Below are 24,800 nucleotides of genomic sequence, written 5' to 3'. Positions count from 1 at the left end.
AGATTCAGTAATTTTAAACTCATATAGAATTAAATCATGGATAAACTCCAACTTCTGTAGTAAGCACTATAGAAAAAAGAAAAACAAATAATAATAATGTTTTCCTTCTGTGTGAAGTGTCATGAAACATGGTTATGTGTAATCTGTGGCATATTTATAAAGATCTCTAATTCCCATCCGTTTTATGTGTGAAATGGCTGGTGATTTATAAAATTTAAAAAACGATAGGGTATTACTACTTCTTTTAATAAAATAAAGAATATTTGAAATGAATCATTCAAGTGAATGCCATTATATTATAGTGGCATTTATACATAATATCTTTCTTTGTTTCAATTAAATTCCTTTTTATTTAATCCATAAATTAACTTTCCCCTTTTCACATACCAAAAAGAAATCTTCATGATAACAGTAAATACATAATTCAGGCCCTGAGGTAAGGTGGGATAAACTTATTAAAGAAAAGTCAAAAGAATTTAAGTTTAGAAAATCTAATGAAGTTTAAATGTCGAGGTTGATTATCTCAGGGAAGAGAAGGCTGAGGGAAAGTATATTAGTTTCTTCAAGTATGTGACAGAATGTTGAATGGGAAATTCTTAGTGCCTATTCATCTTTGTACTGACAATTGCTATATTTGGGGATGGTTTAGATACAGTCTTGTCTGAGGCCAAGGAGGGATTAAGTAAATTCTCAATGTTGCTTCTAACTCTGATTCTTTTGTTCAGAAAGGAGATAGTCCAATAAAAAAGGGGACTGAATTTAGGAGAGAAACTATGATTTTATTAAAGTAAAGAAGTATGAAAAATCTGAATGTGTGTTATTCTTTTCCATGACCCTAGTATTGAGAAATCATAATAGAAGATAGACTTCTTGTGCTAGGAGATAAAAGAAAAACAAGGAGGAAGCAAAACCATTGGAAAGAGAATTTTCTCCTTGTTATTTGTACTTCTTTCTTTTTGTGGAGCTACCATCCTAGATATTTGAGGTGGTTCTGGAAACTAGAATTCTGCTCAGTTATAAGTGACAAGCCTTTAAAAGGCCATTGCCTTCTTTGGAAGAGAGATATACAGTGTTTGAAAATTGGCAGGCATAGTGTGATGAGCTGTTATTTCTTGGTAAGTAGTTTGCAAAGTGTGGTCACCAGACCAGCAGTATCAGTGTTACCTGAGAATTTATGAGAAATGCTAATTTGGGACCCATCTCAGACCTACCAAATAGCATCTCTCTGGATGGAGCCCCAAACTCTGTTTTAACAAGTTCTCCAAGTGATTCTGATACTCATTCAAATTTCAGTACCACTGGTCCTAGTTCACAGAGAATCTGAAACCTAGCGCTCTAGACACATAGAATTCACATCCTCATCACTGAAGTCTATGCATCTCACTAGACTCATTTTGCATCTAAAACAATTTCTGGAACATACTAGGAACTCGGGAAATGTTTATAGTAAGTGAATGGGCAAAAGGAGTGAATTATTTTTGGCAATTTTATATTTGTGTTATTCTTTCCGGTGGGGGAAATTAGAGTTTAGAACTGCTGTTTTTCTTGTAAAGTGGAGCAAAGCAATTGCTAGAGAAAGACAGTATAATTTTGATTATAGTCTTTTGTTTGAAGAGGTTGAAAATATTTCCTAGAATATAAAGTACAGATATCAATTATTAGAGTTATTCTTCCTACACATAACCCCACTTTTAACCCTAGGTTCTTTAAATATTGGAGGCTTAGGATTGAGGAAAGAAAATTCCCTTACGGCTCCAAGAATCTCAATCAAAGAAAGAACCAGAGTCATATGCTTCAGTGATGGTAAATGGAACTTCATCTGTAGTTAAGGAGTCTTTCAGGGAAAGTCATTTCTTCTCAATTTCTCTCAGAAGCTAAACATGAATACTAAACATAAGTTTTTAATTGAGATACTCTATGCTCATCTTTCCAAGGTGGTGCTAGGTATCATGAGACTGCCAAAACTTTTTAAAATGTAAAACAAAGGAACAGGAAAGATCTCAAAGAACTTTCTATTGCAATCTCATGACTCGTCAGTGTTCTCACCTATGCTATCCTGCATATGTCTAATTAATAGCAAGACCTTTGGACTTTGAGTTTGGGAGCAATGTTGGTATTTTCTCTTATGAAATCTTTCAAGATAAGAAGTTTTGAGACTGTTTTTCTGTTGCTTAGCAGACACAATGACAAATCTAAGACTGCAGGAAACATTACTGGTGATTCAGTCCAAGAAATGGTCTTTTCTCTGAGTCAGTGATGACACACTTCCTTAGCCTGAATAAAAACATTGAGATGCTGTGGGGTGTTGTCTTCAGGATAAATGTGATTTTTAAGATACAGTTGTGACTCTTCCTCTCTGAGAGAATTAAAACTTGACTATTTTATGAACCATTGTTATTCCCACTATTGTGGGAATTTCTTATCCAAAGTATTGTATACTCTGTAATTAAACTGACTTCTAAACTTATATACTATTGTATTCATGATTAATGTGTAAATTGATAAAGCTTGGCCAGGTAGTGAGAATTGTACTATTTTAAAATACAAAACTTTAGGAGTTTTTTAAGTAGCAATTTATGATGATATGCCTTTGCTGTGACTTTTAAACATTTAAATAATAAATAACATTTCTTATTTGAATATTTGCTCATATGGTAAAAAATCAGCCTGTAATGCAAGAGACCTGGGTTTGATCCCTGGATTAGGAAGATCCCTTGGAAGAGGGCATGGCAACCCATTCCAGTATTCTTGCCTGGAGAATCCCCATAGACAGAGGAGCCTGGTGGGCTGCAGTCCATGGGGTCACGAAGAGTCAGATACGACTGAGCTACTAAGCACATACAATAAATAATATATATTATATTTTGGTTTTAGTTGTATATACTCTCTTTTTACTGATGTTTGGGTAGATGTATGGTTTTCAAGTTGTAGCATGCATCAGAATCACCTGGAAGGCTTGTTCAAACAAGATTGCTAGATTCTGCCTCCAGTTTTTAATTTGGTAGGTCTGAGGCAGACTCTAAGAATCTGCCTTTCTAACAAATTTTCAACTGATGCTGGTAATATCAGCATTCACTGGTATCAGTGAACCATACTTTAAGAAATCATACTTCAAGAAACATTAGGCTAGATGCTTAGATTTTATAAATTATTAAAATAAACTGATAAATCTTTTAGATAATAATCCATATTACAGTTGTAATCACATTACAACTAATCTTTTTAATGATAAATGGTTCTAGCTCATCTGTGTAATAACAAATAAAATTTTAGTTTTATGAAACATTTTTTTGGTGCCCTGTTTCATTTGCTCATTCTAAATAGCACCAGAAGATAGGCATTGCTATTGTTATTCTTCTTTTACAGGTAAAACTCAAGTAACTTGCTGAAATCAAGATTTCAAACTAGTGATTTTCTAAATGTAGCATTTTCTCTTATAATAAAAATGGTCCTTTACCTTGAACAGAGCTTTTTCATCAGTTGACATTATCAGTAGAGCAACAGGTCTACCTTTGCATGAAATGTTTCCTTGGTGTCTCTTAATTTCCTATTCTATTGTTTTCCTTTTTTTTTTTTTTTTTTGCATTATTCACTGAATAAGGCTTTCTTACCTCTCCTTGCTATTCTTTGGAACTCTGCATTTAGTTGGGTATATGCTTCACTTTCTCCTTTGGCTTTTACTTCTCTTTTTTCAGCTATTTCTAAGGCCTCCTCAGACAACCATCTTGCCTTCTTGCATTTCTTTTTCTTGAGGGTAGTTTTTGTCACCGCCTCTTGTACAATGTTACGAACCTCTGTCCATAGCTCTTCAGGCACTCTGTCTATCAGATCTAATCCCTTGAATCTGTTTGCCACTTCCACTGTATAATCATAAGGGATTTGATTTAGATCATACCTGAATGACCTAGTGGATTTCCCTACTTTCTTCAATTTAACTCTGAATTTTGCAATTAGGAGTTCATGATCTGAGCCACAGTCAGCTCCCTTCTCTTGTTTTTGCTGACCATATAGAGCTTCTTCATCTTCGGCTGCAAAGAATATAATCAATCTGATTGCAACATTTACTGTCTGATGATGTCCATGTCTAGAGTCATCTCTTGTGTTTTTGGAAGAGAGTGTTTGCTATGACCAGTGTGTTTTCTTGATAATACTCTGTTAGCCTTTACCCTGCTTCATTTTGCCCTCCAAACAGGCCAAACTTGCCTGTTACTCCAGGTATCTCTTGACTTCCTACTTTTGAATTCCAATCCCCTGTGATGAAAAGAACATCTTTTTTTGGTGTTAGTTCTAGAAGGTCTTGTAGGTTTTCATAGAACCATTCAACTTCAGCTTCTTTGCCATTAGTGGTTGGGGCATAGACTTGGATGACTGTGATGTTGAATGGTTTGCCTTGGAAATGACTGGAGATCATTCTGTCATTTTTGAGACTGCACCCGAGTACTGCATTTCGGACTCTCTTGTTGACTGTGAGGACTATTATATTTCTTCTAAAGGATTGTTGTCCACAGTAGTAGATACAATGGTCATCTGAATTAAACTTGCCCATTCCTGTCCATTTTAGTTCCCTGATTCCTAAAATGTTGTTGTTTATTCTTGCCATCTGTCTGACCACATTCAGTTTACCTTGATTCATGGACCTAACATTCCAAGTTCCAATACAATATTGTTCTTTACAGCATTGGACTTTATTTTTACCACCAGACTCGATATTGTTTCCACTTTGGCTCAACCTCTTTATTCTTTCTGAAGCTATTTCTATACTCTTCTTTGGTAGCATATTGGATACCTACCAACCTGGGGGGCTCATCTTCCAGTGTCATATCTTTTCACCTTTTCATACTATTCATGTGGTTCCTGAGACAAGAATACTGAAGTGATTTGCCATTCCCTCCTCCAGTGGACCACATTTTGTCAGAACTCTCCACCATGACCTGTCTGTCTCGGGTAGCCCTGCGCAGCATGGCTCATAGTTTCACTGAGTTAGACAAGGCTGTGATCCATGTGATCATTTTGGTTAGTTTTCTGTACTGTGGTTTTTGTTCTGGAGGCTGACTCATTGGAAAAGACCCTGATGCTGGGAAAGGTTGAGGGCAGGAGGAGAAGGGGGTGACAGAGGATGAGATGGTTGGATGGCCTCATTGACTCAATAGACATGAGTTTAAGCAAACTCCAGGAGACAGTGAAGGACAGGAAAGCCTGGCTGATACAGTCCATGGAGTCACAAAGAGTCAGACATGACTTAGTGACTAAACAACAATAAAGCAACATGATATATTCCCCACTAATAATTTCTCCTTTACTAGCTTGAAATTTCATTTTTTCAAATGTTTTTCCTAAAGCAGTAATTCTCAGCTTTGACTGTTTATTGGAATAACTTAGGGAGCTTTAACAAGTCTATTCTAAAGGAGATCAATCCTGGGTGTTCATTGGAAGGACTGATGCTAAAGCTGAAACTCTAATACTTTGGCCACCTCATGCGAAGAGCTGACTCATTTGAAAATACCCTGATGCTGGGAAAGATTGAAGGCAGGAGGAGATGGGGACAACAGAGAATGAGATGGCTGGATGGCATCACCGACTCGATGGACATGAGTTTGAGTGAACTCTGGGAGTTGGTGATGGACAGGGAGGCCTGGCGTGCTGTGATTCATGGGGTCGCAAAGAGTTGGACACGACTGAGCGACTGAACTGAACTGACCTGAAACAACTTTGACACTCGGTCCTGTCCCCAGATATTCCTATCTAATTGTTTAGGAATATTGCCTGGGCATCAGATTTTTAAAAGCTCCATTGCTAAGTCTAATGTGTAGCCATGGTTAAGTACTGCCTTTGAGGCTGATTGAAGGTTTAGTTAGTCTTCAAATTGCATTCAGATGCAAACACCTCTCAAAGCATTACTCACATCTCTGTTATTAATTGGCTACTAGTTGAAAGCAAAGGTTAATGAGCTTTTGGTATAAGTATCTGGGGGTGGAAAAGTAGCTAGAGGGATCAGAGAAGGGAATGAAAAGAACGGTTGCTGCTGCTGAGTCACTTCAGTCGTGTCTGACTCTGTGTGACCCCATAGACGGAAGCCCACCAGGCTCCCCCGTCCCTGGGATTCTCCAGACAAGAACACTGGAGTGGGTTGCCATTTCCTTCTCCAGTGTGTGAAAGTGAAAAGTGAAAGTGAAGTCGCTCAGTCCTGTCCGACCCATAGCGACCTCACGGATTGCCTACCAGACTCCTCCATCTATGGAATTTTCTAGGCAAGAGTACTGGAGTGGCTTGCCATTCCCTTCTCCGGAAAAGAGCAGTAGAATACTAATTAATTTCACAATTTTGTTTAGTGTGGTTATTGTCCTTGGACTTGTCTTTAGAAAGTTTATTGTAGTTTATTTACATGCTTACTTCTTTACCTAATAAATCATTTATAAGCATCTGAATAATGCTTTTAAAACTGACTGAAATTGTGTTAAATATCTTATTTTGGCCTTTTGGATAAGATCAAGTGAAATTCTACTAAATAGACTTTCCAAAACCTTTCTTCTCATTTCAAGTTTCTGAGGTACTTAGTGAGCTAAAATGAATAAGTGATATATATACTCAACCAACTTTAATTTAGACGCACAACTCAGAATATGAGGCCCCTGTTTTAACATTTGTTAAAAACTGATAACAAACATTTTTTTTTCTTTGTGACTTAAAGTTCTAGTCAGAGAAGGCCTTTTATTGTTATAGGAAATTATTGTTTTTGTTAGGGGATGCATTTTTGCAAAATGCAGCAGTATTCACGATAATTTCCTCCCCTATCTTTCTCGATGTACTCTTATTTCCCACTATTCAAACCAGTCCCTTTACACCTCACCCCCCCCCAAGTCCTCCTCTTATTTAAAGAACCCTTAGACTTTAAAGTTTCCCTGCTTGCAATGTGGGAGACCCAGGTTTGATCCCTGGGTCGGGTAGTCCCCCTGGAGGAGGAAATGGCAACCTGCTCCAGTCTTCTTGCCTGGGAAATCCCATGGACAGAGGAGCATAGTGGTCTACAGTCTGTGGGTCACAAAGAGTCAGACAGGACTGAGAAGCTAACAAAGACTTTAAAGCAAAACATTCCAAAACCATTTAACAGAGTTGATGCTGTACTGTTGTACCTGTTCTGTTACAAAATAAATCTTAAGGATGCTTTAGTTATGCCAAGAAAGGTCAGCAATACTTATGTATTTTAATGTATTAGTTTTACACTTATACTCTAAAGATACAGTGTTTGTCCTGCAATCAGGTCTATTGACACTTCTGATTACTTTCTTCAAATTGTTTTTTCTAGGCTTTTCTTTCTTTCTCTTTGTATTGAAGTACAAAATTTATATACCAATTTGGTCAGGTTTCTGCTAACAAAGGCATCTCTGCTAGCCATTCATTACTTAGCAGCTCAGGGGAAAAAAAGAAAAAGATAAGCTAAAGCTATGCTTAGATGGAGGACTGGAAGAGGGAGACAGATTTATTTTTAGAGGCAATTTTGATTTTGTTTGATGATCAAAGAGCACAGATTTTTCTTATACAATGGAGTGTTTAAGGAATGTTTCTGATCAATTGTCTTTGACTATTTAAAATGTTACCAGTTTTTCTTTTACATTTACATAGTCTGTTTAATTTTATTATATGTTTGATGCCTAAATTTTATATAGATGCTTGTTTTACTTATTATTCTTTTTCCTCCCTGGATATCATCTTAAGCCTAATGTGTGTGTGTGTGTGTGTGTGTGTGAGTGTGTATGTGTGTGAATAGCATATAAATTTTAAGAAGAAATTCTGTTTTTCCTCTTTTTAAGACAGATTTTTTTATTTTACTCTGTGGTTTTACCTGGCTCACCTAGATTCTTGTATGTATTGGAACTGGTTTCTACTTTTTAAGATTTTTAAGATGCTTTACATAGTTTCCAGTTACTAGTTTGTATTTTCCTGAATTAGGATCATATTTTTCACACCGCACTGTGGTTCCCCAGGCTCTACAGCAAACTCACAGAGGCACTGCTGAATATTGTACATTTTCAATGCAAACACAATGACATGGGTCATACACTACAGAAATTATTCCTTTTGAGTCGTTTGGACCTAACTATTTAATAAGGGAAGTTCTTTTTTTTTTTTTTTTCTTCCTGGGAGAGCTGTGAAAAAATTATTGGAACACTAATGGTGCTGTGAACCAAGAAACTTTGAGAACTCTTGACTTGGAGTAAAATGAGTATCAGTAAAGTTGGACAAAAATTAGTCACTTCACTTCCTTTCAGTAGATGGTGAATTTTATTTCATAAGAGGAAGAAATGTATAAAAACTCCTCATTCAGGGTCTTAGTGATGTTCAGAGTTTAAAAATGGAGACTCTCATGCACTTTCATTAAGAAACTAGAGATTTTGAGTAGTATGTAAATTTCTCCTTCATATCTGTATTATTTCTTCTGATGTGCCCTGCTTGAATATGTTTCCTTCCTCTGTTTCTGTTAGTTCAGTTTCAAGTGATTAAAACAAAAGAAAAAAAAAGGAAGAAAGGGAAAAGAAAAAAAAAAAAAAAACTATATATTTAAAAGAGCCCCTAATAGCAAATTCTTCTTTGCAATTTACTACCTAACAAGTTTATGTAATAATATACACTATTCTATTTACTAATAATAGACTTTTCAGATTGTTTTAGTGAATTTTTCATGCAGATTACCTGGTCCCTTTAGAAAGTTAGATATTTCTACCTTGTTTCTATAGAAGCACTTAATGTTACATATTTTATTGTTTTCATGAGTGATGCAACATGGCCATAGTTGTGCACTTAAAAATAAAATAAATCCATTCTAAAATAACAATTTTGAAAAGTAATTATTAGAAAAATATAATGCAATCCTAATGCCAGTACTAATATCTGGCTGAAAGAGACCAGCTCTCAAAGGACTAGATAAAACAGAGGCAAATGCTTTATATATTCACAGATGTCCTTTTAATTTCTTTGCTGATTCTGTTAGTGATGTTAAATATGCCTAAGATATTTAACATCACTAATAATGGTCATTTGACATTATTAGTGAACTAACAGAATATGCTTCATACAAACAAGGGTTTTGAGACTGACTTTTATAGACTTAGTAAAGATAATAATGACTAACACTTCTATTGCAGCTTATAAATGACACATACACTGTAACTTGGAAACAAACTCAAAGTGGATGGGGTCCCAAAATGAAACAGAGGAAAACAAAATTCAATTACTTTTCGAGTTTCAAGATAGACTTGACTGGAATGAAGTGTGAAAGACATTAATAAGTCATATAATTGTTTTCTTCCCTTTGATTTAGAAATTACCATCCATAAGTTACTTTCAGAGTTAAGTAAAAGATAAGAGATGGAAATTTTAGTTTGAATAATTAAAAACCTATTAGTCGTCATTTCTTTCCCTTTGAAGAAATATAGTTACATAATTCGTTTTTAGGAAAAATTCCCTATAAAAGATATTTTCTGTTTAAGGTTGTATTGTGTTCTGTTTGAAATTATGAGGGTCCTGTTACATTTGGTTCCTTTATATACCAAACTTAGACATACAGCAGATCACTGTGATACTTTTAATGACACAAGGCCTTTGTAAAAAGTGACTTGAGTTTACAAGGAATTAAAGATTTGCATGAGCTTTGTTCGTTTTTCCCTAATTTTCACTTTGCTCTTTGAAAAATAAACTATCTGTTAGACTAGACAATAGTCTGTCATTGTACTGACTGTGGCATTCCCCTAGTCACTCTTTCTCATCATTCTCGTCTTTCAGTTAACTTTCAATGTTGAGAAGGAAGAGTACACTTTAACATATGGGGTTAGTTGTACCAGGCTTATAGCAGGGCACTCGTGAACATCACAGCTCCTAAAAGCCTATGCTACGTAGAGGAGACTGAAAAAGTTGGCTTAAAACTCAGCGTTCAAAAAATGAAGATCATGGCATTCAGCCTCATCCCTTCATGGCAAATAGATGGGGAAACAATGGAAATAGTGACAGACTTTATTTTCTTGGGCTCCAAAATCACTGTAGATGGTGACTGCAACCATGAAATTAAAAGATGCTTGCTCCTTGGAAGAAAAGCTATGACAAGCCTAGACAGCATATTAAGAAGCAGCGACATCACTTTGCCGACTAAGGTCTGTCTAGTCAAAGCTGTGGTTTTACTGTTAGTCATGTATGGATGTGAGAGTTGGACCGTAAAGAAGACTGAGCACTGAAGAACCGATGCTTTTGAACTGTGGTGTTGGAGAAGACTCTTGAGAGTCCCTTGGACTGCAAGGAGATCAAACCAGTCAACCCTAAAGGAAATCAATCCTGAATATTAATTGGAGGGACTGATGCTGAGGCTGAAGCTCCAATACTTAGGCCACCTGATGCGAAGAGCAGACTGATTGTAAAAGACCCTGATGCTGGGAAAGATTGAAGCAGAGGGAGAAGGGGAGGACAGAGAACAAGATTTTTGAATGGCATCACCAAGTCCATGGCCATGAGTTTGAGCAAGCTCCAAGAGTTGGTGATGGACAGGGAAGCCTGGTGTGCTGCATGCAGTCCATGGGTTGGCAAAGAGCTGGACATCACTGAACAAATGAGCAGCAAATGTAGCCATCGACTGCACTTAGCTCAGTTCTCATGTAACATGCCCTTCAGAGGAGTATTCCGCTAGGTAAACGCATACTCTTGGCTGATTCACACTTCTGGAAGCTAATATGTTTTTTCTTTTATTTCTGTAATTATTTCTATTTATCATTTTCCTTATGTGGCTTCCTCTGTGGAATATACATTTTAAAAAATTCTTTGAATTCTACTCTGTATTTTCAATATAGTTTAAAGTTTCTAACCTCTTGTAAAAAATCTTGCATATGAAAGTTTAGTTTGAGAATCTGACATTTTTTACTGTTTATTCTTACATACTGTGGCTTGCATTTTCTCTAATGTTAAGATTTATAACTGAGGGCAAGAAATCTCTGCTAACCTAAAATATTCCTCCTAATGCTGTTTTCCTTCCTCTTTCATTTTGTTTCTATTGCTTTAGAGATTGTGTTCTTCCTTAACATAAAAAGGGCTTGCATATATATTTACTCACTGAAAAACTTGGGTAGTTCTGAAAGCAATGTTTGAGTGTATTCCTGTTGTATTGATGATCTATGTATCACAGGTCATGTTTCACTTCACAGAAATTTTGTCCCAAACTTTTTGACAGTCATAGCATTATGCATGTTTACAGGGTATTATGCATAAAATACTTTTGGAAAAAAATAAAACTTCTTAAAATGATAAGCATTATCACAATTTTATAGGATTTTATGATATTACTACTCCCATTTTTTTATGTAAACAAAATTAAGATTTTAGTTTAAAAACTGTACAGCTTGTTTATGATTGTGTGTTTGTTATAATTTAAATCTGAAATATTTGCTCTTTGGTTCCAAGAAAAGGATTTTACATATAATTAAAGAAAAGCTTTTTTATTTGGTAATAAATAAAAGAAGCTCAAAATCATCTTGTACTCCAGCATCATTCCTGTAAGATTTTTAATGAAATACCCAAAACAAATAAACTCCTACTAAAGTTCACGGAAATACCTTTTTAGTATAATATGAGTTAATTCTTTATATTAGGAAATTTGCCTCTCATAAAGTCTTTTATTTCTAGTGTTCTGCCTCTTGACATGTCTGACTCCTTTGATACATACCTCACACTGCTAAGAACTGAGACATTTAAACAACTCAAAACCAAATGGAATCTATCAAATGCTGTTCTCCAGACTTATATTTTGTAGAATACAGGGAAAAGCAGACATAGAAGGGGTCAAAATGAAAAATTGAATTGTGGGGGAAAAAAGAAAAGCCAACTTTCATAGAATTTTGGATCTGAAAGAAACATTAGAAATCATTTAATTTTTTTAAAATCTCATTATACAAAGGAGAATAAAAACTTGCCTTAGATCATTTACCTACACCTAGAACTCAAAAAGAGGTGGTAACTAAACATGGCAGAAATTGGACTGAGAAAAAAATATCATGAAAAGATTAAGTGAAAGGAGATAACCACATAGACATTTGGCTATGAGAATTCTTAAGATCCACGAATATCAAAGAAAAAGGAATCAGAGAGCAACTTAACAAAATGAGAGGACTGTAAAATTAACAATATTAGGTATGAAAAGGCATGGTCTTATTAGATAAGGTAGCTTCCGTAATATAATGGTAATTGCCTTATCCTCTCCCTTCATTATTAATGTAATCTCATTGAAGTCAAGTCTGTCTCACTCATTTTCCCCCTTATGATAATAGAAAATCCATGACTTAGGCTTCGTAGGAATTCATTGAGTTAAGTTAGATTCTTTCCATGGAAGAGATTACTGTTAATTTGTAATGAGTAGTAGGAATTCCCTCTAAGGATAATGTAATTTCCAATAACAGAGTATTTGTATGCTCCACCCTATCCAACCATCACTAAACACAGTTGCTCTAGAAAAATAAATATTTTTAGAGGCTCATTTTCCTTTTCTTAATCCTGCTTTCTTAGGATGTTTAGTTTTCCTCAAGACAGAAGGGAAGACACTGGAAAGACACAGAAAGGAAACCTTTGGAAGATAAAAAACTAGCACGAAGCTCTTCAGAAGGAAGCAAATGGGTGGAGCTGATTGGTATCCTGATGCCAGCTGTTAGATCCAAGGCAGATGGGCTTTGCTCTGCCCTACAAATGCTTATGTCTGGCCAATAATCACAGCACAGCAGCCAGATTCCAGCTGTGAAAGGCAGAGCAGAGAGACATTTTTTTTTCCTGGCACTTGTTGCTCTCTGGATGCTATCTGCACTAAAGATTTAGATTAAATTAATATTGTTGGCCATATGTTCTGTATACTGTAGTTATATAGTGTTGTCTTGGTTGCTAGCTACTTTGGATGCTGTGGTTAAGCAAATTGTTGCCTTAGCCACCAACCACATTTTTACTATAAGCTCTGACTTACTAACCTCCCCCCTCTTCTTCAGAGAAGCTGTTTCTTGGGTAAATATGATGTGCTTTGCCACTAGATTAAATTATCTAAGTGTCGATTAGCCCATCAATCCTAAAATTGCACTTTTTCTCTCTTTCTTTCCCTTATACTCACATGTAGTTGTAGACTACACACTTACTAACTGAATGGTCTAGAACTGAAATGCTGGTTCTTGTGAGTAGATTTGAGAAGACCTAAAATATCTTTCTCCTGCCCTTAACGTCTCTCCCATCCTTCTTAGTTTAATACCTGTCACTCTTTTAAATGAAATTCAAGTGGTAATTTCTATGAACTAAGTGCCTTCTCTCTACTTTTAAAATGATGAATTGCCCTGTTCAGTTCAGTTCAGTAGTTCAGTTGTGTCTGACTTTTTGCGGCCCCATGGACTGCAGCATACCAGGCTTCCCTGTCCATCACCAACTCCCAGAGCTTGCTCAAACTCATGTCCATCGAGTCGGTGATGCCATCCAACCATCTCATCCTCTGTCATCCCCTTCTCCCCTGCCTTCAGTCTTTCCCAGCATCAGGGTCTTTCCAATGAGTCAGTTCTTCGCATCAAGTAGCCGAAAGATTGGAGTTTCAGCTTCATCATCAGTCCTTGCAATGAATATTCGGGATTGATTTCCTTTAGGATTGACTGGTTTGATCTTGCAGTTCAAGGGACTCTCAAGAGTCTTCTCCAGCACCACAGTTCAAAAATGTCAATTCTTCAGCGCTCAGCTTTCTTTATGGTCCAACTCTCACGTCCATATGTGACTACTGAAAAAACCATAGCTTTGACTACACAGATCTTTGTCAGCAAAGTAATGTCTCTGCTTTTTAATATGCTGTCTAGGTTGGTCATAGCTTTTCTTTGAAGGAGCAGATGTCTTTTAATTTCATGCCTCACCATCTACAGTGATTTTGGAGCCCAAGAAAATAAAGTCTGCCACTATTGTCATTGTTTCCCTATCTATTTGCCTTGAAGTGAAGAGACTGGATGCCAAGATCTTAGTTTGTTGATCATGGCATTTGAAAAAAATGCCCTGAGAAAAGCAATAAATTGCTAAATAGTTTTACACATGTATGTATAAAATGATTTAATTATCTGAAAGAAGAGAGATGGGACATGAGAACTCTGAGCAGCTTATAAGAGGAATAGAAGGATTGAAAAGAATGCAAGAAGTGAAAAGGAGGAAAGTTCTCTAAAGTCTTCACTCAGCGTTGGCCCTATGACTGCAACTGCTGAGCAAAAGACCCTGTAGTCTTGAACCATCACCATTTCCTAGAATAAGCACAGAAGATAAAGGATTCCATCCAGGACTTCTTGCTCATTTTCCTATGGTATATGCTATTTCAAAATACTAAATGCCATTTCTTCATGTGTACCTTAAGCAGTGATTCAAGCTGTGTACTCCTTCCTCCAATTGGACAACATAACTTTTGATGGGCAAGTAGATCATCTGTAACCTTTAACTACTGGCAGAAATGAAATAAAAGATCTATCAAATTTAAGCTTCCAAGCTAAAAATAAAGGTTATGTTTCTGTGTTAAGAAGCATGTTTGCTGCCCTATAGCTCAAATGGTAAAGAATCTTCCTGTTACGCAGGACACCTGGGTTCGATTCCTGGGTCAGGAAGATCCTATGGCAATCCACTCCAGTATTCTTGCCTGGAGAATGGACAGAGGAGCCTGGAGGGCTACAATCTGTGGAACTGCAGAGTCGGACACGACTGAGCAACTAATACTACTACTACTACTAATCAAAATGATAAACAAATTAAAAGACTCTAAACAGGATACACTCATTTTAGAGAGTTTAGAGTAAATGTATATTGGTAGTGATATCTTTGTACTTAAATTCTGTAATATGAAAGCAGCAAAGTTTTTTTGTGTTTTTTTTTAAACATGGAAGAGGAATTGCATTTAAAAACAGAATCAGGTATAGAATTTGCATGCCTGTAACTTCAGGTGTTTAAGAATAAAATATAATTAGTGCAGTTTTACGTTTGACCAATTAAATTCTGCTAAACATGTGCATATCTCCAGGGGATATGGGCACTAAACCACCAGAATTTTATTTTTGATTAGGCATATACTGACTGGTCATATAGACATTTTATGTTTTGGGTTATAAACTATATGTCTTTAGATTTGAAAGCATAGTGGCTTTGTGTAACTGGATGTAATTATTCCCCAAAAGGTTTAAATCAATTTCTTAGCAATGTTTTACAGATTACTTTAAAAGAAGCTATGTACAAGAGGGTTAATCATATAAAAAGATTCTAAACTCAATCATTTCTCTTGTTGACTTAGTTTAGATTATTTCCAGTTGATTTAAATTTTCCATCGCTAAAAGCTGCATTTTCCTTAATCCATAAGTATGTGTTGAAAAATCCATTCAATTAAGTGCATTGCCTTAGAGAGTTAGTCTGTTGCTACTGATTTAAAAAAAAAAAGTCTGTAAACCTGCCAAGTGTGGGGGTATAAATTGGAAGATTTGTGCTGTTGAAGGAAGATGGTTCAGCATTTTAGGAAGATTTGGAATAGATTACTGGTATAGTCAGTTCTTGAGTGTGAAATACCACATTGTCTAATGTGACATTTTAGAAGAAAATTAATAAAAGATGAATGCAAGGAAAATGTGTCTTTGGAAAATAGTTGTTTCAGCTGCTTATTCAAGAACTTTAATTTTTGCTTCATAAAAAATAGCATTCTGAAATTATGAAACTGAAATGCACCCCTAAATATCCTAAATTCTAGTTGTTAAGAAACTAGACATGAGAAAATTAAGTCAATTTGTAATTCTTCACACTTAGCTCAGTATCACAAAAGAAGTACAGTGCCTTGTATTCAGTAATATTCTCTGTTGAATGAATGAATGGATGAGTGAAAGAATGCATGACCCGCTAACCATGTTTAGCTGGCATTTTTAGTTTGTGTACTATTAATTTTAATTACTGGATCCCACCAAAGAATCAGATAGCCTTAAAAATAAAGACCCAAAGCAAAGATATGAGATTGTAGATAATTTTTATTTTGCTCTTTCTGGTTTTGTTTATTTTCCAAATTTTTGATAATTAATGTTATGTAGCTGAATTTTTTTCAAGATCGTACATGGATAGAATTTATCTTAAAATCAAATGTAAATCTTACCTCTAATAACTAGTATCTCTTCTGCGATTCAAATTGCAGAGGCCTTGCTTTTATAATTAAGGCTACTTTTAAAAACTAATATCATTATAACCAAACAACATTTCTAAGATTTTTTAAGGAAGTAGAATTTTATCTTAACCTGTAGAAACTAAATTGATATTTCTGCCACTGATATCAAGCAATATCAGTCCCATTTTATAGTGTTGAAAATGTTTATCCTCCCTCAATAAACATAGAATAAAATTAAAAGCTTATACTTTTCTGAAAAACACCCAAGATACTAGATTGAATGACAATTTTCTTATTGCAAATATAATCATATTTTTAAAATTATTAAATATGTTTATAAAAGTTAGTTAAAGTTGTAAGTCCTTTGTGTAAGTGGATATTTTGAGTCTCCCCACTTCAAGTATAATCATATTTGAATGACTTTTTTAAAAATAACCATGCTAACCTATAAAAACAATTCCCTGCTCTTCCTGATAGGAACAAAGTATTGAAGCCGGGCGGATATATATTCTGAGCTATTGTGGCGTTTGGTAGTTGAATCCGATGACTAATAATAGAGATTTTTGTCTAGGTGAATCACATGGACTTAGTTATCTGCCCACTGGAATGACACAATGAGGAGCTATCTGGTAAATATTGTGGAACATCTGTGAATGGGTCAAAGATATGCCTGATGTGAATCATTCTTCCCTCAAAAATCTTAAGTTTAATAGTAAAAAAATTCCAAACTGTTGTTGCATAAACTGAGATGTTTGGCCTGTTCAATGGGTTGGGAAGGAATGAATACAACACATACTCTGAGACATTTTGCCAGTAAGTTGTTTGGCTGTGCTTTAAAGCTCTAAATTTAGGAAAATCAGGAAACTTGTTGAAGATGATTAGTAAGAACCACTGCAAATAATCAAATACATCTTCTTCAACTGCTCACCACCATTATGGAGACTATGGGAATTAATGGTTTTCCCTATCAGGGAAATAGATTTCCTATCTTCAAATTCAAAGGGCTTAGTTATAAGTGTGCAAAGCCTGATAGCTGTGGCACTCCCATCTACAGAGGTCTCATGCATGTAAGGGAGCTTGAGGAAGCATTTAGTGCATACCTCTTTAGGTGACAGTTTCCTTCATCGAATGGTCCTGTTTCACATTGATTTCCCTAATCTGGGGTCAAAATCTTTAGAGCACTGTAAAAGCAACTGAGAAAAAAAGAAAAACTGAAGGTTTGTGTAGGTTTAGCCTGGTTTGAAACTGTAGTTTCCTAGATACTGCTAATGCTGCTTTTTCAATTGGTTCTGGGTAATTTAGCCTACCTGGTTATAGAAATGAGGTGGGTGGTTAGTGGGGGTAGCTTAGTTTGTGCTTTTATTTTTAGTTCTAGGAGTAAGCTACTACCCCCATAAGATCTGAAATATTTAGCATTGTCTTGTAGCTTGACCTTTCTCTGAGACTTTGATAAACCTTATCATTCTTCCCCACTGAAGAGAAAATGAATCTGCACAAAGTCTATTTCCAGGAATGCTTACAAATCAGAGTGTGTTTGTGTGTGTCCTTGTATTTTGTGAAATGTGAGCAAGTTGTGGTGGATATCTTTGCGAAAAATAATAAACATATTTAGAATTTTACAACTTTTATGAGAATATTTTTAGCTGTGTCTAACAAGTTATATAGACCAATATTTAAGGATGAAAAGTATTCTATAAGTTAATATTTGATGGAATATGTATATATCTGTTTGACGATGGTGTGATCAACAGGGCCAACTCTACAAAAGCAAACAGATTGCTTAATGGGTTGCAGTTCAAAGAGGCTCACTGCTGTCTTTAAATTCTAGACTTTGTGGACTTTCAGAGAAATAAACGTTTTTGAAATGGAAGGGAGAAAAATGAAATGTGTGAATGTTATGTGTTCCTAACAAAGACTAAATTGATTGGACTTGTCCTACAAAATATTAAAATGTAAATTTGTCCCTAATGTTTTGTTTTTAAATAGATCTAAAACCATTGTTTGGCATTGAAATGTATATTCATATACTTTATCTGATAATATTTTGGGAAAATAAAGTTTCTTTTTTTAAAGGAAAGCATGAAGAAGAGTATACATATGGATATACCAATTGTTTAAAATTACCAATAGTTTCTTTTCTGAACTTGAAAACAGTTATGTTTCTAAATATGAGAACAGTGATTTTGCCTAAATTTGCAATATAATGACCAGGACTTCTCTCCTTTTTAGAGAAGCAGTCAAGTATTCTGGAACAGATAAGACAGCATCGATCCAGTGAGGTTGATTCCCCACAGAGGAAAGCTATGCATACCTAACTTACTGGAAGGTAAACTACTCTTCAATTAATGATGTCCTCCTTTTCTCAAGGTGTCCAAAGACAGGAGGTGGTCTGTAAAAGGTTGGATGACAACTCCATTGTCCAGAACAATTACTGTGACCCTGATAGTAAGCCACCTGAAAATCAAAGAACCTGCAACACTGAGCCCTGCCCACCTGAGTAAGTAAGAGAAAGAAGTGAGAAATATTTTCAAGTGCAAAGAGAAAAACATTAGATATTCTTATCTGGAAACATATATTCATATGATATTAATAAATTAAGCTAAGAAAATCAAGTAAAACATCACAGAGGGTAGGATTTTGATTCCTATTTATTCACAAAATTTAGTAAGTAACCCCTTTAGAGCAGGAACTTCAGTAGATTGATCCTGGCATAGTGCTGGCAGTTGTCATATTTCCATAATTCTAAAGCACGTATCTTTCGCATTTTAACATCTCTGAAATTAGATTCATTTTGCAATTGATGGTGTCTTACAATAATAATCAGTATTATTTTTGTTTAATGGTATATAAAATAATGATATCTTAGATTCAGTAAACTACAAAAGGTTATCATGCAGTCCCTTCTTTTCCAGATATTTATTTTAAAGGATTAAAGACTTTTTTAGTTGTCTAGAAGTATTCTGTAATGGAATATCAGTGCTTTAATTTGCTGACCTGGTTTTAAATTCTGTCATCCTAAGGCATCCTGTCTTCTAAGTGTTGAGCACAGGCATAGAAGTGTACTTAAGTCCCTTTCCTTTGATTAATGTAGCAATTACAACTCACTATAAAGGGAAGCAGAAGAAGAGAGCCCATCCATCTTAATGATGACTTTGACCTGGAGGGAGGATATGGGGAAGAGAGAGGTGGGAGGGGGGTTCAAGAAGGGAAATACATGTACACCCAGGGCAGATTCGTGTCAATGTATGACAAAACCAACCAATATATTAATGTAAAGTAATTTGCCTCCAGTAAAAAAATAAATTAATTAATTAAAAAAAATTCAAAAATATGAGACATGCTGTCAGTGGCTACACTCTATAATATGAAAGAAAGGTTTTTTGATTGAGCAAAAGGCAATAATTATGTGCAAAAAGACAAAGATAATGATTTAATCCTTATCATGTATGGAAGACAGAACATGTATGGAAGGCATTTCATTCTTGTTTGAGAAATCAGAGTAACTATTATCCCAAGTTCAGCTAATTATTCCAAACATGAAATTGATTTTAAAAAAAAGAAAGTAGGCAAAGGAATTTATGTATTCCGGGCTCTCTAGAACTGGAGAGGGAAATTCTATAACAAAGTAATTTTTTCTCTAAAAGTAAGAGTCACAAAAATCTGAGACTTAAAATGGATAAAGAATTCTGGTCCCTAATATGGTTTAAAAAAAGTCTATGGCATAGACAGAAAGCAAAGAGGAACTAAAGAGCCTCTTGATGAAGGTGAAAGAAGAGAGTGAAAAAGCTGGCTTAAAACTCAACATTCAATCTCTCTCTATGCTGTTTCCTATTTTATTTATTTTTAATTTAATTTTTTTTTCATTTATATGTTTTTATTTTTTTAATTAATTAATTTAATTTGGAGGCTAATTACTTTACAATACTGTAGTGGGTTTTGCCATACATTGACATGACATACATGTCATGGTTTTTGCCATACCAATGACATAATACATAGAAAATTTTTTAAATAAATAAAATCTGTTTTTAAGAATACTACACATTGCTCATTTAAAAACAAACAAACAAACTCAACATTCAAAAAACGAAGATCATCACATCTAGTCCCATCACTTCATGGTAAATGGAGAAACAATGGAAACAGTGACAGACTTTATTTTCTTGGGCTCCAAAATCACTGCAGATGGTGACTGCAGTCACGAAATTAAAAGGCGCTTGCTCCTTGGAAGAAAAGCTGTGACAAACCTGAACAGCATATTAAAAAGCAGAGACATTGATCTGCCAACAAAGGACCATCTAGTCAGAGCTATGGTTTTTCCAGTAGTAATGTATGCATGTGAGAGTTGGACCATAAAGAAAGCTGAACACCGAAGAATTGATGTTTTTGAACTGTGGTTTGGAAAGACTCATGAGAGTCCCTTGGACTTCAAGGAGATCAAGCCAGTCAATCCTAAAGGAAATCAGTCCTGAATATTCTTTGCAAGGATGCTGAAGCTGAAACTCCAGTACTTTCGCCACCTGGTGTGAAGAGCCAACTCTTTAGAAAAGACCCTGATCCTGGGAAAGATCAAAGGCAGGAGGCACAGGGGACGTCAGAGGACAAGATGGTTGGATGGCATCACTAATTCAGTGGACATTAGTTTGAGCAAGCTCCGGAAGAAGGACATCGAAGACTGGCATGCTGCAGTACATGGGGTTAAAGACTCAGACATGACCAAGTGACTAAACAACAGCAACAAATATGGTTAAATCAAGATATATTTGTTGATATTTGTTCCAAAATAATACCTTTGACTTTCAATATCCAAAGTCAGTATCTGCCTGAATGTTTTAATCTTTAAGGGAAATACACACCCCTAGTCTCTGGAAAAGTTTCAGTTCAGTTCAGTTCAGTCGCTCAGTCGTGTCCGACTCTTTGCGACCCCATGAATCAGAGCACGCCAGGCCTCCCTGTCCATCACCAACTCCCGGAGTTCACTCAAACTCATGTCCATCAAGTCGGTGATGCCATCCAGCCATCTCATTCTCTGTTGTCCCTTTCTCCTCCCGCCCCCAATCTCTCCCAGCATCAGAGTCTTCCAGTGAGTCAGCTTGTCGCATGAGGTGGCCAAAGTATTGGAGTTTCAGCTTTAGCATCAGTCCTTCCAATGAATACCCAGGATTGATCTCCTTGCAGTCCAAGGGACTCTCAAGAGTCTTCTCCAGCACCACAGTTCAAAAGCATCAATTCTTCAGCGATCAGCTTTCTTCACAGTCCAACTCTCACATCCATACATGACCACGAGAAAAACCATAGCCTTGACTAGACGGACCTTGGTTGGCAAAGTAATGTCTCTGCTTTTTAATATGCTATCTAGGTTGGTCATGACTTTCCTTCCAAGGAGTAAGCGTCTTTTAATTTCATGGCTGCAATCAGCATCTGCAGTAATTTTGGAGCCCAAAAAAATAAAGTCTGACACTGCTTACACTGTTTCCCCATCTATTTCCCATGAAGTGATGGGACCAGATGCCATGATCTTTGTTTTCTGAATGTTGAGCTTCAAGCCAACCTTTTCACTCTCCTCTTTCACTTTCATCAAGAGGCTTTTTAGTTCCTCTTCACTTTCTGCCATAAAGGTGGTGTCATCTGCATATCTGAGGTTATTGATATTTCTCCAGGCAATCTGGATTCCAGCTTGTGCTTCTTCCAGCCCAGTGTTCCTCATGATATACTGTGCATATAAGTTAAATAAGCAGGGTGACAATATACAACCTTGACGTACTCCTTTTCCTATTTGGAACCAGTCTGTTATTCCATGTCCAGTTCTAACTGTTGCTTCCTGACCTGCATGTATGTTTCTCAAGAGGCAGGTCAGGTGGTCTGGTATCCCATCTCTTTCAGAATGTTCCACAGTTTATTGTGATCCACACAGTCAAAGGCTTTGGCATAGTCAATGAAGCAGAAATAGATGTTTTTCTGGAACTCTCTTGCTTTCTCCATGATCCAGCGGATGTTGGCAGTTTGATCTCTGGTGCCTCTGCCTTTTCTAAAACCTGCTTGAACATCTGGAAGTTCACGATTCACATATTGCTGAAGCCTAGCTTGGAGAATTTTGAGCATGACTTTACTAGCATGTGAGATGAGTGCAATTTGTGGTAGTTTGAGCATTCTTTGGCATTGCCTTTCTTTGGGATTGGAATGAAGACTGACCTTTTCCAGTCCAGTGGCCTCTGCTGAGTTTTCCAAATTTGTTGGCATATTGAGTGCAGCACTTTCACAGCATCATCTTTCAGGATTTGAAATAGCTCAATTGGAATTCCATCACCTCCACTAGCTTTGTTCGTAGTGAAGCTCTCTAAGGCCCACTTGATTTCACATTCCAAGATGTCTGGCTCTAGGTCAGTGATCACGTTATCGTGACTATCTTGGTCGTGAAAATCTTTTTTGTACAGTTCTTCTGTGTATTCTTGCCACCTCTTCTTAATATCTTCTTCTTCTGTTAGGTCCATACCATTTCTCTCCTTTATCGAGCCCATCTTTGCATGAAATGTTCCCTTGGTATCTCTAATTATCTTGAAGAGATCTCTTGTTTTTCTTATTCTGTTGTTTTCCTCTATTTCTTTGCATTGATCCCTGAGGAAGGCTTTCTTATCTCTCCTTGCTATTCTTTGGAACTCTGCATTCAGATGCCTATATCTTTCCTTTTCTCCCTTGCTTTTCGCTTCTCTTCTTTTCACAGCTGTTTCTAAGGCCTCCTCAGACAGCCATTTTGCCTTTTTGCATTTCTTTTCCATGGGGATGGTCTTGGTCCCTGTCTCCTGTATAATGTCACGAAACTCCGTCCATAGTTTATCAGGCACTCTATCTATCATATCTAGTCCCTTAAATCTATTTCTTACTTCCGCTGTATAATCATAAGGGATTTGATTTAGTTCGTACCTGAATGGTCTAGTGGTTTTCCCTACTTTCTTCAATTCAGTCTGAATTTGGCAATAAGGAGTTCATGATCTGAGCCACAGTCAGCTCCTGGTCTTGTTTTTGCTAACTGTACAGAGCTTCTCCATCTTTGGCTGCAAAGAATATAATCAATCTGATTTCGGTGTTGACTATCTGGTGATGTCCATGTGTAGAGTCTTCTCTTGTGTTGTTGGAAGAGGGTGTTTGCTATGACCAGTGTGTTCTCTTGGCAAAACTCTATAAGCCTTTGCCCTGCTTCATTTCGTGCTCCAAGGCCAAATTTGCCTGTTACTTGAGGTGTTTCTTGACTTCCTACTTTTGCATTCCAGTCCCCTATAATGAAAAGGACATCTTTTTTGGGTGTTAGTTCTAAAAGGTCTTGTAGGTCTTCATAGAACCGTTCAACTTCGGCTTCTTCAGCATTACTGTTTGGGGCATAGGCTTAGATTACTGTAATATTGAATTGTCTGTCTTGGAAATGAACAGAAATCATTCTGTCATTTAAGATTGCATCCAAGTACTGCATTTTGGACTTTTTTGTTGACCATGATGGTACTCCATTTCTTTTAAGGGATTCCTGCCCACAGTAGTAGATATAATGGTCATCTGAGTTAAATTCACCCATTCCAGTCCATTTTAGTTCACTGATTCCTAGAATGTCTACGTTCACTCTTGTCATCTCCTGTTTGACCACTTCCAGTTTGCCTTGATTCATGGTCCTAACATTCCAGGTTCCTATGCAGTATTGCTCTTTACAGCATCAGACCTTGCTTCTATCACCTGTCACATCCACAACTGGGTATTTGTTTTGCTTTGACTCTGGAAAGGTTTAGTGGCTGCCAAATAAGGCGCACACAGAATCTAGGGTGATAGAAGTTTTTATTCTAAGACTTTTGAAATTTCATGTCTCATCTTTTTCAAATGTGCTCGCTATGTAACTAACACCTTAAAATCCAGACATTGGGAAGTATAGAAATACAACCTATGGTATGTATTACAAAGACAAGATATTTAATTATTTTTTATTTTCCTTTCTTCTGCTAATTATTTTTGTAAATTTGTCTCAACAGAAACTGAAAAACCATGTAAAACAAAGTGATGCTCAAAATGCACAAGCTGTTTTTTGACATTTCTAAAGACCTAAGTGTATTTCCATTTAATTGTGAGCCTCAACCTAGTTACTTCCCCAGCACTCAGTACTTTTTAAGTATTATGTTTATCATGATCAGCCATTTAAGGCATTTGAATGGGCGTGGTCACACTTGTTCTATTTGGGCCTCAACTTTTTCATTTAAGTTCAAATGCATGCTATTCAAGCATCCTTTGAGATTTCAGTGGTTGGTCATTTCATCCCATATATTATATGCTTGTATATTAAATTGGAGTCTTTTTTAATGCTCTAAGGATAATTGACATATTGGAATTAACCTAAACAATTAAAATTGTTTTGTATTTCCCTTTTTTTTGTAGTTCTGAAATAAAAAGTTACTTCTTAACTTTTTTGTTGTTTGGAGGTAAGAGAATGGAATTTGAAAAAGAAAAATCAGTTTTCTTTGTTGAAAAGAGTTAATATACATATTTAAAATATTCTTTATTAGTGTAGTTTTCTTGTTAGTTCCTTTTTAATTTCTTCCTTATTTCTTTGAATTCAGGCTATGAAAAAGGAATTTTTTTAATTTAACTTTTTTTTTTATACCCCAATATAAATGAA

General features: G+C 36.0%; 1 protein-coding gene across 1 annotated transcript in view; it reads left to right on the top strand.

The window, feature by feature from the left end:
• Positions 1-24,800, top strand: part of ADAMTS6 (ADAM metallopeptidase with thrombospondin type 1 motif 6) — a 304,548-nt gene that overhangs the window by 240,705 nt on the left and 39,043 nt on the right. The window contains exon 21 of the mRNA XM_055421989.2: positions 18,518-18,647. Coding sequence (XP_055277964.2) covers positions 18,518-18,647 — 130 coding nt within the window. The remainder of the gene's footprint in view (positions 1-18,517; positions 18,648-24,800) is intronic.

This window comes from Moschus berezovskii, chromosome 18, assembly GCF_049115385.1.
Source record: "Moschus berezovskii isolate FMDL1 chromosome 18, NW_MosBer_1.0, whole genome shotgun sequence".
Lineage (NCBI taxonomy): Eukaryota > Metazoa > Chordata > Mammalia > Artiodactyla > Moschidae > Moschus > Moschus berezovskii.
This window is presented reverse-complemented; position numbering and strand designations above follow the sequence as displayed.